The sequence below is a fragment of the Anthonomus grandis genome, chromosome 2, assembly GCF_022605725.1.
Source record: "Anthonomus grandis grandis chromosome 2, icAntGran1.3, whole genome shotgun sequence".
Taxonomy (NCBI): domain Eukaryota; kingdom Metazoa; phylum Arthropoda; class Insecta; order Coleoptera; family Curculionidae; genus Anthonomus; species Anthonomus grandis.
The window spans coordinates 4,991,830-5,006,380 of NC_065547.1; the positions used below are offsets into that span (position 1 = coordinate 4,991,830).

Here is a 14,551-nt window from a genome sequence, read left to right on the forward strand (position 1 = left end):
GAAACTTTTAATTCGTTGGCACCTTGGGCCTCCTCTTTCACCTCATTTCAACGCGTTGGCAGAATCGGGAGTTAAGAGTTTTAAATCCCATTTTTTAAGAGTGGTTGGAGACCAAAAACTGACTATTGAAGAAATGTCAACTTTAATTTGTCAAATCGAGGCCATTTTAAATTCACGTCCTCTTACGGCACAATCTACAGATCCTAATGATCTCTTACCCTTAACACCTTTTCATTTTCTAACACTCGAGCCTCTAAACTCTGGAATCCCAGACCCCGATTTAAGTCATTTGAATATAAATAGACTGTCTAGATGGCAACTTATACAAAAATTACACGCTGATTTTTGGAAGAGATTTTCTTTCGAATACTTAAACACCCTGCAACAGCGCCACAAGTGGTCAAATCCGTCTACTCCAATAAAACTTAATGCTTTAGTTTTGATTCAGAGCGATTTAAAATCGCCACTAAAATGGCCTCTCGGTCGCGTTATTGAACTGCATCCCGGTGAAGACGGACAAATTCGCGTTGCAACGGTTAAAACTTCAGTGGGCAATTTTAAGAGACCAGTTATTAAACTGTGTCCTCTTCCTGAAAATTAACAATTTAATTAGTCTATAAGTCTTACCTATTGAATTTGGGAATTTAATAGGGAATTTTCAATAGGTAATTTCAGAATTTTATTTTTATATTTTTAGTTTTACATGGGTATACAATATGCTGGTGTTTGTTGTTTATTTTTCTGTTCGAGAGTATATTTTTTCCCACTGAAAACACTGTGTGTTTTGGCGGCCGATAATGTTAGCGCACCGCTAAATCATAATTGTTAAAATCTATTAATCGCGCATGTACTACACATATTTGGTATATTCTGGGCACTTTACCAGCAAGGTAAAGGCAGAGACAATTGACTAGCAATCGGGTTAAGAACGACGTGAGTGCCGGATCTAACAATTTTACGAAACCCAAAATAAGGACCTTTTAATTTGTATTTGGTTGTGAGAGCAAGGCTTATGAAGTTGGTAGTTATATAAAGGGACGTCCCTATCTACAGTGAAGATAGAAGACCATTGGTAAGTGCCCTTTACTTCAAACATTTAAAACCATGTGTGTATGTAACGTACAATTCCTTTGAACCATATCATTTACTAAAATACAGTCCACTATTACATTTTCTTATTATATCTTCATGGTTGTGCGTTAACACTAGGGGTATGTAATAATACGTGGAAAGTGGCAACTAGAGGTTATTAGTGGAATATGGAAGTCTTGGTGATGTGGAACGTATAGAAAGGATGAATAGAAAAGGACGTAAAGACTCTAAACGTTAATGAAACAGAAAAATTGTGGGAAAAAGGTCTATTAGAAGGAGAATGTTTTGGTTTAGAAGCTTTAGAGACTTGCTTTACTCATGAAAAAGAAGAAGAATGCAAATAGGAGTTTGTTTTAAAATAACTAGGGGTTCGTCCTATTGGATATTCAAGAGGTGATACGCTCATAAATATTGAAAATTGAAAAAATGTATATAAGAGGTCATTCTTTTTACAAAGTTTTGAATGAAAACTTAAAAATCAGAACCAGAATTATTTCAGACAAATAAAGTCGTTTTCAAATAGAGTTTTCAATTGCCTGGAAGAAATAAGAAATTTAAGATTTCCAGTATTTTTCTGGATAAGGTCAAACTTTTCTTGGATTTCTTTGGATCGTTCCTGAATCAATATTCAACTGCCTGGAGAATTGAACTTGTGTCATCTCTACTGCATTTCGCTTGTCCATTAGACCATCTGGAAATTGTAATTTCCTTACGCAATATTGCTGTTTTGTGATCATATTTTTATTAATTCTTTTTCTTATTCAATTTCTTTTTATCTGAAAATAACTAGAGTATGATTAAAGTGGAGGTTCGTAGTCTATAGAAATATATATTCATAAAAATCACAGAAATATAAAATAACTAATAAAGAAAAAAAAAAACAAAAATATATAGGGGTTTACATGAAAGGCTATGTACTTTACTTATATTGTATATTATGACCAGGTACAATTTTTATTTTCTTGTACACAGATTTATAGAATGTATTTATATTTTATGTTTTCTATATTAGTCTTCTTTTGTTTGTTATGGTTTCCTTTTGAAGGTTTTTTATTATTTTACTAGCAATAAAACATTATTTGAGGTTTACATGAAAATAACTAGGGGTCTACAGTCCTTGCTGTACATAGTATACAATAAATTCGACAGTTACTCTGTGCATAAAAAATACAAGAAAAATCAAAGAAGATGTAGAGGTTCATATGAAAATAACTTGGTATTCATGAAAAAACAATATAACTAATTATTTCAAGTAGAATTACATGAAAATAACTAGAAGTTTGTGGTTCTTGGCATGCATAGGAAAATAATTAATTTTCCAGGTAGTCTGTGCATAAAATCCAAAAAAAAATTAAGGAAAATGTAATCATTCGTTTGCTGTTAGGTCATCATAATTTTCTTTTCCTTTTTTAAATTTTTTTCTTATTCATTTCTTTTTTTTGTTTTTTTTTTCGTGGTAAAATAACCACATTTCTAGGTATTTGCATACAAAAAGTGCATACAGAATCTTGGAAAGTTTAAAAATATGTAAAGGTTCATCTAAAAATAACTAGAGGTTCGTTGAACTACATAGAAATAAAAAAAACAAAAATATATAGGGGTTTACATGAAAATAACTAGGAGTTGGTAGTCCTTGGTAAGCATAGTAAAATAATTAATTCTCCAGGGTATTTATGTATAACAAAGCAATGAAAATCGAGGAATAGGTAGGACATTATATGAAAATAACTAGGGGACTATAATCCACGGTATCCAGAGTAAAAAATAATTATATCTACAAGTTTTCTGTGCATAAAATATGTACGTTTGGTGAAGAACTTATTGATAAATTAATTTTTCTTTGTTTTCGTAATTGCATGCTCAGAGAAAAAAACATACCATAAAATACTTGAAATACTATGAAAGAAAATATTGACACTTTGGAAAAAAAAAACAAATATTCTAAATTAATTTATGCACTAATGTATATATCTCAAATCCTACTTTTATTGAAAAGATTCAAATAAACTCTTAAAATAAATAACATTTTAAGCAAAGGAGAGGTAATATAAATAGCAGTCTCACAAGGCACAGTATCTATTTATAAAACACTCTTTAAACTTTCTCCTAAAATCAAAATAAATAATGGAGTCATTATTTATAATGCAGAGAATACAGTTCTACTGTTAAATAGTGTCACTATGAATCAAATAAATGAGAAAAAATATGTAGGGGCTTGCTTCAAAATAATTAGGAGCTTCTGATCCTTAGTATACATATTTTAAAGGCCTTAGTATATATTTTAATTTTTTTTATGGTAAAACAGTGCTCCGTGCACTAAAAAAGAAAAAAAATCTAGGGGTTTATATAAAAATAACTAGAGGTTCGTAATTTATGGTTTTTATTGTAAAATAACTAACTTATTAGATATTCTATGCATATAATAATTTGAAAATCTAAAAAATAACTGGAGGTTTTTATTTGTGCAATTACAGCTTCGTAGTACTTCGTGGCACAAGAAATATGAAAAAAAAGTAGGGATTCATATAAAAATAACTAGAGGGTCATTGCACTCGCTTTTATTATATTTTATCAGAATTTCCAGGTAATATGTACACAAAAATATAATAAAATTAGTATATTATAATGTAGTACCAGTACTGAATGTATCAACAAATTAAATGGATAATAGGAAATTTATAATAATAATGATGACTGTTAGCGAAGAACACAAGGTATTTGCCTTAAGGTTATCTCTCCTGAATTCCTTGTTCGTTTCTACCTTCAGTATAATAAGTTAAGCAAAGAAAAACTTTAATTTAAATAGCACAAAGGTGTCAAATACAAATACGACTAATTGAAAGTTATATAACCCCAGCTCCAGTTTCAATATACGGCAGGTTATTTCCAATAAAACCGGCACATTTTCAGCGTAAATCAAATAGAGCCTTAATTGATACAGTTTGGAAATTGGGTAACGACCAGATCCGGAAACTGGGAAGGGCGTATCAACTGGTCCATTTCGTTTATTGTTTGTTTAATGCATTTACAAACTTTTAAACCGGATGTGATCAATAAAATCAATTAGGCCATCGGTTGTTCATTAACTATCAATATCGCAATATAAGCTTCGATCTTGCGGATAGTCTCGTTGGATTTAGAAGGACAAAGCTAAGACAAACCCGTTGGAATTTTCCCGATAGTGCTCATAGAAGCCGAGATATCGACCTTCAAAGTTTGGGTTCTTTCATTTTCGGGTAAACCCCGTGTATCGATTTTTTTCAGGAAAATATTTCTTTTTCGAATTCGAACTCAATATAACCAGCGGATTGTTTTCATCAAGTAGATCACGAAAACACCGGGAAATAAATCGAGTATTTTTTTAACGTCGGTTTTGATCCCAAAAATGGGCACCAAAAATGTAAAATGTAAAATTATAAACAAGAATTCCAACGGTTCTTAAGATCTTTTTGGTTCATTGAATATTTAGGAACGAATGAGTTAAAGGTATTCAATCATATGAAAGTTAATGGATTTTGAAATTCAGAGGTCATACATGTGTCGTTAAAAGTTCTTGGATATAATTAACCTAAGCCTCTTCTAATTAGTTTTCATAAAGACGCGTCTTAATGATTCGTTTATTACAAGTTAATTTAACGTAGGACGGGTCTAATGGGAGGGACAACACTGAAAATATTTCTTAAAAATTATGCAATAAAACTGACCTGGACCTCTTTCTACAAATAAAAGAAAAGTATCACGGTTGTGCTAATAGAACATTAATTTGTAAAATACATATTTAATTTAAAATAGTACGGATGTTTTTAAATATTTATTTTAAAGGAAAGTCTTTTAATCTTTATTCATAAGTATACCGTTTATAGTGTAAATTGCCTAATGTGAATGGTAAATGGTGTGTGTTTGTATTTTTTTTAAATTCTCATATAAACTATAGTTTTCCTTTTCGTATTTAAAATTAAGTAGTTGGTTCTTAATTGGGTCCACTTGGGCATTTTTTCACGTAAATTCCGAAGTTTCGTCTATGAGAAACCGTCATTAATTTCGAATACGGCTCTGGATTTTTTATTTTAAAATGGGTTTCTTCCAGGCGATTAAAGGGGACTTAAGCAGGTCTAGACTGCCTGGAATACTTTTAGTGTAAGTTGACAAAATTCTTCGATACTTTTATGCGTTTTAACTCATCTGAAATCAAAGAAACATTGACGGTAGTAATAAAATTGTACTTTTCATATTTAATGGTTCAATCTGTTTAAGAAAATTACAATTTCCAGATGGTCTAGGGTGTAATGGATGAGTTAAATGGGTTAGAGACGCCACAGGTATAATTCTCCAGGTAGTTAAGTGTTGATTCTGATTTAAAATTCTAATCCATTTTTTTTAAGAGACCACACAAAATGTAAACAAACAAAAAACAAAGTCATGGAATAATATAAAATAAAAATAATTATTTTTGTTGTAAGTTTTACAGTGTATGTGCAGGTCCTAAGGCCTGATGATGCTCTGCTTATATATAAGATCGTGACTTTGTTTTTTGTTTGTTTGTTAATTTTAAAACAATCCAAGAAAAATCTAACTAGTTTGACCTTAGCCTTATTCAGAAAAACCCTAGAAAATCCTAATTTCTTATTTCTTCCAGGCAGTTCAAATTCCTATCTGAAAACGACTTCAGCTGTCTGAAATAATTCTTGCTTTAATTTAACCCTTCTTCCAGACCTTTGGATGTTGATTCTGGAACGATCCAAGGATATCCGTGAAAAGTCAAATCAAATAAAAAAAATACTGGAAAATCTAAATTGCTTATTTCTCTCTCGTAGTTAAAAACTCTAATTGAGATGGCCTTTAATTAACTACCTGAAATAATTAATTAATTAGTTGTATCCTTCTTCTAGGCAATTCAATTTGGGTTCTGGAATCATCCAAGGAGATCCATAAAGAGTCAACTGTTCGATGTCAACCGTATTCAGAAAAATATTCGAAAATTAAAATTTACTATTTTTTCCAGGCAGTTAAAAATTCTTATTGTAAATGGCCTCATTATCAATATTATCCCCTTTTTGGACACATAAACCCGTCTGAGATCCAAGAATCATTCATGATCGTAAGACAATGGTGCTTTTCGTATTAAATGATTTAATCTGGATAAAAAAAGTATAATTTCGAGAAGATCCAGGGCATAATGGAGACGTAAAATGAGGTAGAGACGATATAGGTACAATTCGATAGTTTACCTCTTTTGGACATTTAAACCCGTCTGAGACCCAAGAATCATTGACGATCATTATAAAATGTTACGTTTTATAATTAGTGATTCAATCTGGATATGAAAATTATAATTTCCAGGAGATCCAGGTCGTAATGGAGTTGCAAAAGGCTATAGAGATGACACAGGTACAATTCGATATTTTTTCCTTTTTGGACACTTACACCTATCTGAGATCCAAGAATCAGTTACGATCGTAATTAAATAGTGCTTATCGTATTTAATGATTCACTCTGGATAGGAAAGGTATAATTTCGAGAAGATCCAGGGCAAAACGGAAATGTAAAATGCAGTAGAGACGACACAGATATAGTTTAAGTTTTTTAAACTTTTTGGACACTTCTGAGAGATCACACCGTCTGAGATCCAAGAATCACTGACGATTGTAATGAAATGGTGCCTTTCATATTAAATGGCTCAATCTGGATAAAAAAGTATAATTTTCAAATGGTGCAGGGCCTAATGGAGACGTAAAATGTGGTAGAGGCAACACAGGTAGAAATTAATATTTTTTTCTTTTTGAACATTTAAAAACCAGTCCGAGATTGAAAAATCATTGACGATCGTAACGAAATAGTGCTTTTCGTACTAAATGGCTCAATCTGGATAAGAAAAGTATAATTTCCAGAAGATCCAGGGCATAATGGGGACGTAAAATGCGGTAGAGTTTACATAGGTACAATTCGATATTTTTTCCTTTTTGGACAGTTAAACTCTTCTGAGATCCAAGAATCATTGATAATCGTAATAAAATGGTACTTTTCGTATTAAATGAATCAGTCTGGATAAGAGAAGTCTAATTTCCAGAAAATCCAGGGCATAATGGAGACGTAAAATGCGGTCGAGACTACATAGGTACAATGCGATATTTTTCCCTTTTTGGACAGTTAAACCCGTCCGAGATTCAAGAATCATTGGTGATCGTAATAAAATGGTGCTTTTCGTATTAAATGAATCAATCTGGATAAGAAAAGGTCAATTTCCACAAAATCCAAGAGCATAATGGAGACGTAAAATGCGGTAGAGACTACGAAGGTACAATTCGATATTTTTCCCTTTTTCAACAGTTAAACCCGTCCGAGATTTAAGAATCATTGATAATCGTAATAAAATGGTACTTTTCGGATTAAATGAATCAATCTGGATAAGAGAAGTTCAATTTCCAGAAAATACTAGGCATAATGGAGACGTAAAATGCGGTAGAGACTACATAATTTACTTAAAACTGTTTTCACTCCTCGACATGATTTTTAAAAACTTAGTATAATATAAAATAAAAATAATACTTAAAAATAATTATTTACAGTGTATATTGGGTAGGTCCTAAGGCCTGATGATGCCCTGCTTATACAGGGCGAAACACGTGTAGCCAATAAAATTTGCTTATGAGACCGTGACTTTGTTTTTTGTTTGTTTGTTAAATCTGAAACAATCCAAGAAAAATCAAACTAGTTTGACCTTAACCTTATCCTGAAAAATCCAAATTTCAAATTTTTTCCAGGCAGTTCAACTTCCTGTCGGAAAACGACTTCAGCTGCCTGAAATAATTCTTGCTTTAATTTAATCCTTCTTCCACACCGTTGGATGTTGATTCTGGAACGATCCAAGGATATCCATGAAAAGTTAAAACAAACAAAAAAATACTGGAAAATCTAAATTACTTATTTCTCTCTCGTAGTTAAAAACTCTAATTGAGATGGCCTTTAATTAACTACCTGAAATAATTAATTAGTTGTATCCTTCTTCCAGGCAATTCAATGTGGGTTCTGGAATCATCCAAGGAGATCCATAAAGAGTCACAACTGTTCGATCTTAACCTTATTCAGAAAAATATTTGAAAGTCAAAATTCTCTATTTTTTCCAGGCAGTTAAAAATTCTTATTGTAAATGGCCTCATTATCAATATTATCCCCTTTTTGGACACATAAACCCGTCTGAGATCCAAGAATCATTTATGATCGTGAGACAATGGTGCTTTTCGTATTAAATGATTTAATCTGGATGAAAAAAGTATAATTTCGAGAAGATCCAGGGTATAATTGAGACGTAAAATGAGGTAGAGACGATATAGGTACAATTCGATAGATTTCCTTTTTTGGACATTTAAACCCGTCTGAGACCCAAGAATCGTTGACGATCATTATAAAATGGTACGTTTAATAATTAGTGATTCAATCTGGATAGGAAAATTATAATTTCCAGGAGATCCAGGTCGTAATGGAGACGCAAAAGGCTATAGAAATGACACAGGTACAATTCAATATTTTTTCCTTTTTGGACACTTACCAGGGACGGTACTTCTGACACAGAGACGTATTGTGCGGTAGAGACTACATAGATACAATTCGATATTTTTTCCTTTTTGGACAGTTAAACCCGTCCGAGATTTAAGAATCATTGATAAACGTAATAAAATGGTAATTTTCGGATTAAATGAATCAATCTGGATAAGAGAAGTTCAATTTTCAGAAAATCCAAGGCATAATGGAGACGTAAAATGCGGTAGAGACTACATAATTTACCTAAAACTGTTTTCACTCCTCGACATGATTTTTAAAAACTTCCATAAAAAAAATTTTACTACATGCATTTTCGTGATTCTTTCAATAAAAAAAACCAATATATTACCTGTCCATACCTATTACATGTAGTAGGTAATTGGTATGACCAGAAAGGGTTATGGACGTTACGACTTTTTGTAGAGGAGGGTTCCAATACAGCCAATAGTTTTCTAGCACTAGTTCTAAGTGTTTATTCATTGCCAATATGATGCAGCAATGTAAAGGTGTAATTTTATTTACAGTATCATTACAAATAAAGAATCCTTAAATAGAAATGGCAACAGTAGAAATAGGAGTTACTTTCGAACCTAAGTTTAGTATAAATATTGAGTTAAATATAAAAAAAAGTAAAGGTACAATTCTATATTTTTCTCTTTTTGGACACTTAAACCTTTCTGTGATCCAAGAATCTTTGTCATTCGTAATGAAATGGTGCTTCTCGTTGGATAAGAAAAGTATAATTTCCAGAAGTTCCAGGTCATAATGAAGACGTAAACTGCGGTAGAGACGACACATGTACAATTCAATATTTTTCCCTTATTGGACACTTAAACCCTTCTGCGATCCAAGAATCATTAATGATGGTAATGAAATGGTACTTTTCGTATTAAATGACTCAATCTGGATAAGAAAAATGTGGTAGAGAGTACATAGGGACAATTCGATATTTTTACCTTTTTGGATACTTAAACCGCTCTGTGATCCGATCATTGACGATCTTAATAAAATGGTTCTTCTCGTATTTAATAATTCAGTCTGGATAGAAAAAGTTTCCGAAAGATTAAGAGCATATTGGAGACCTAAAATGCGGTAGAAAAGACACAGTTACAATTCAATATTTTTCCCTTTTTGGACACTTAAACTTCTCTGTGGTCCAAGAATCTTTAACGATAATAGAATATACCTTCTCGTATTTAATGGATCCAATTGATTAAGAAAAATGCAATTTCCAGATCATAGAGGTTGTAATAAAGAAGTGAAATGAGGTGGAGACAAAGAAAAATCGACCATTTTCTCGGGTCCATCTTGGGCATTTTATATGTTCACTATTATATCAATTATGACTCAATTAACTAATTATTCAAAACACAAAAGCAATAACCGCGTTACGCAACCAAAACAAACAACAAAATTAACGTTCTACCATGTTAAGGTCTAATAGAGCATAACGCGGTACCTACAATATTGTTGTACTAATAAATTATAATTTTAATTTCTTCGTCTATATGGATTTTGATAACTGTGTTTCTACAATACTTTCACAAATTAATTACTCTTTTTAAATGTAAGATAATAATGGCAATGCCTTATGTTATTTACTTGAGAAGGTTTTTCAGCAGACAGTATGTGGAAAGTTTACTTGTATGAAAGTGATACTCAAAAACTATGGATTTTTTATGGTTTTTATGGTTCTTCTCCTTCACTTTTCACCCTAGTGAATAAACTACTAAATAACGAATCCTTACCGAAATCTTTAATATACTTCTCCAGCTTGTCGTTCTCTTCTTGTGACGTGATGCTGGCCAAATGCATCCCGTGAAACCTGCAATATTGCGTGGCCCGGAAATAATTCGCCTGCAACAAAATTACGTTATTAAACTCTTTACTTTTACGTAATTAAATATGCAGAAAAAGTTGATTTTTTTTTGCACTTATGTACCGACCGGCCGATGCAGATTTGCAATCATACATCTTCTTTGACGTTTGACATTTAACGAAAGAAAAAGTGTGTGTTAATGGATCGAGGTTCGTTATTTTATTTTTTTCTTTTTTTATATAGAAATGAGGTGTGTACGGATGGTCTTTCCTAAAATGGCTTATGTAAGAATTACAACATATGAGAGTTTTTAAGAGCATTCAAGTATAAGGTATAATATAAGATGTCTCACTATCCCATCGTTTAAAAGAAAAGCAGGTATATAAATTATCTAGAGCACTTGTCAGTGCATTTTTTATGGATTTTATGGTTGTTTAGAAGGGTGCCATTGATTAGAAAAGGGTTCTAATCAATTGAGGCCCTATAGACTGTAAAATTTATAGGTTGCGATGGTTCATGTACCTTTGGACGGTTTTACACCACAGCCTGCTGACTTAGCACGAAAAATATAAAAGTGATTGAATTAAATTAACAGTAAAAAGACTTACCTAGGGGTCAGTCAAGATCAGGATAACACAAGAGGTTTTTGCGGAAGGCCGCGCGAATACTGGTCGTAAAAATGGTTATTAACAGTAAGACGATCTAGTACCGAGTGTTTTCACCTCGATTCCCCGCGTTAGTCTTTTCGGTACTTGCGTGTGACGTATTATTTGGGTATGTACCAGGTTTGTAGTAAAAGTAAAGAATAGCAAGTAAGGAAATATTATAGGGAGAGGCGAGGAAACAAGGCAAATCTCGACATTCATTATGTAAAACAAAAAAATATTAGCAGCAAGAAGCGATACTTTGAATGCACTTAAGAATATAACTTATAGAACTAAACTAAATCAAACTAAGTATTAAACTAATCAATAAAGTGAAATTGAGATGACTACAAGAACAGAACATTCCCGCGCCCATGAAAACCAAGGGGTTTTCATGAAACAATAAATAAATTATTGGTTTGGAAGTGGGCACAATTTTACCAAAGGTCTTTTAAGTATACCTTTGGCTGTCCGTACTGTTGCCACTCTAGGAACCCCGTCCTTGCCCAAAGTAACTTCCGCGATTCGACCAAGAATCCAGTGTAAAGGCGCCGAATTATCATCTTTAATAGCTACCATAGTACCCGGCTCTACTCTACCTATTGCATTATGCCATTTGGCTCTTTGTTGCAAAGTATGTAGATATTCACAATGCCACCGCCTCCAAAAATCACGATGCAGTCTAAGTAAAAGCTGCCAACGCGTAAGGCGATTAATATTTGTGTTAGTAAAGTCCGGATCGGGAAGAACAGTTAAGGGTTGTAGGGTCAAAAAATGTCCAGGAGTAAGTGGCAATAAGTCTGATGGGTCTGAACTTATAGGGGAAAGTGGTCTTGAATTAAGTACCGCTTCGATTTGTATAATTACCGTATTAAACTCTTCATATGTGAGTATCTGAGTTCCTACTACCCGTACTAAGTGAGTTTTAATGGACTTAATATTTGCTTCCCATATACCACCCATATGGGGGGCAGAGGGGGGATTAAAATGCCACGTAATTGGTTCAACTTCGGCAGATTTTAAAAATATTTGACGTAAGTATTTTTCACTAGCAATAAAATTTGTACCGCAATCTGAATATAAGTTAAGTACTTTTCCGCGCCGTGCAACAAATCTGCGAAGTCCCGCCAAAAAAGCCTCTGCACTAAGGTCCGATAGCAACTCCAAATGAACACCTTTTGTACTAGTGCAAATAAATAAGCATACGTATGCTTTATGCACTTTAGCACCCCTTAATCGGCCAATAGTAATTGGAAACGGTCCACACAAGTCCAGGCCGCAGTTAATAAAAGCTTTGGAATTTGCGGATACCCTGAACTTAGGTAAATTACCCATAGGGGGTTGATATGGTTTCGGGTTAACCTTCCAACAAATATGACATTTATGGATTACTTTACGAACTATTCTCTTTGCTGAGATTATCCAGTAGTTTTGAAATAGCAAATTTAATGTGGTTTGTATACCACAATGTAAGTAATTAAGATGTAATTCGTTTATAAGTAAGGACGTAAATTTACAATTACCTGGTAAAAGCAAGGGAAATCTTTTATCGTACGACAAATCGGAGTTATGGAGTCTACCACCAACCCTCAAGTAGCCCTCTTTATCTAAAAAAGGTCTTAATTTCTGAAGACTTTTCGAAATACGTTTATTATGTCTAAGCAATGTAATCTCTTCAGTAAAATAGAGATTTTGGATGAATTTTATAAGTAAGTAAAGAGCATTATTTAATTCTGATAAAGTAAGATAAGAAGTATTTAAAACTGTCGCTTTAATTTTAAAGGACTGGAAATTCTTAGAAGCCCGCAAAATATAAGCTACAATTCTTTTAATCTTTGGCAAGGAATTATATTTATCAATTAAAGATTCAATAAAATGAGGAGATGCTGTGTTATTAAAGTATTTAAAACAGTCTTTCTCTTCTCAAAATTAAAAGAATCGATACTAGGAATTTCAAATTTTGTAAATGACCATTCCTCTCTGTTTTGTAATAAAAAACTGGGCCCGTTCCACCAAAGAGAAAAATCTGCGAGCTCAGAGACACATAAACCTCTACTTCCACAGTCGGCTGGATTCAGTTCAGAGGGAACATGGTGCCAATATTCGGGTGGCAATTTTTCTTGAATATAAGAAACGCGGTTGCTTACAAACGTTTGCCAATGGTGAGGAGAACTTTTAATCCATGTTAAGGCAACGGAACTATCAGTAAATGAAAATATGTTGGTAAATTTAATTTTATGTGAGAAAATATTCAAAACATAATGCATTAATTTGCTAAGCAAAACAGCGCCAAGTAACTCAAGTCGCGCTAAAGTTACTACCTTTAGAGGGCTTACTTTAGATTTGGCACAGACAAGGTAGGTTTTATAAAGAAATTCTCGGGAGAAAAATACACGAATATATACGACAGCACAATAAGCACGTTCCGACGCATCGCAAAAACCAAACAATTCGTGTGATTTAGACTCAGTAACATCTACTTGACGTGGAATTTCAACCAAATGCAAATTATTTAATTCCGTCTTAAACTTATTCCATTTAGTAATAATGTCAGAGGGTGGTCTTTCGTCCCAATCAATACCAGCAATCCAAAGAGATTTTATTAGTAATTTAATAGAAATTGTAATAGGGGTAAGATAGCCACAAGGGTCAAACACCCTAGCACAGTGACTGAGTAGAGTACGTTTTGTACATCCCGTATCATCAATAATGACTTTATAGAAAAATGAATCTCGAATAGGATTCCATTTTAGACCCAAAATTTTTAAAGTTATATTTTCTTCCTGATCGAACGAAATGTCTTGGGCAACATGTGTTTTAGGTAAAGTTTTGAGTAGCAAAGGACAGTTACTGGCCCATTTTCGTGCCTCGAACCCACCCCTAGACAAAAGTTCAACCAATTGATTTTTTATAGCAATTAATTCCTCAGGGCTACTTCCACCCCCGTTTAAATCATCCACGTAACTTGATGACTTAAGAATGTCTGACGCTAAAGGAAGATCTTTATAATCATCTGCTAACATAAGAAGGGTGCGGATGGCTAAAAATGGGCTGCAAACTACTCCAAAAGTAACAGTATCCAATTGGTAGTGTAAAATAGGCTCATTGGGAGAAAAACGCCAAAGAATTCTCTGGTAATTACGATCCTTCGGATTCAGTAAAATGTTTCTGAACATTTGTTTTAAATCACAAGTAAAGGTATATTTATGCAATCTAAAATTAAGCAAAAGACTAAGTAAATCTTGTTGCAATTTTGGTCCCGTATGCAAAGCTTTATTCAAAGATAATTTATTGCTGGCACAACTGCTAGCGTCGAAAACTACACGCAGGGGTGTACTTGTCGAATCCTTTTTAAAAACTGCATGGTGACTTATATAAAAATAATTAGAAATTTCGGAACAAAAGGGTTTAGTAACTTCTTGTAAATGATTATTATCTAAATAATCTTTAATTACGT

The 14,551-nt window shown here is 32.9% G+C and overlaps 1 protein-coding gene across 1 annotated transcript in view; it reads right to left on the reverse strand.

The window, feature by feature from the left end:
* Window positions 1-14,551, reverse strand: part of LOC126750092 (mannose-binding protein C) — a 97,432-nt gene that overhangs the window by 7,171 nt on the left and 75,710 nt on the right. The window contains exon 4 of the mRNA XM_050459597.1: window positions 10,380-10,488. Coding sequence (XP_050315554.1) covers window positions 10,380-10,488 — 109 coding nt within the window. The remainder of the gene's footprint in view (window positions 1-10,379; window positions 10,489-14,551) is intronic.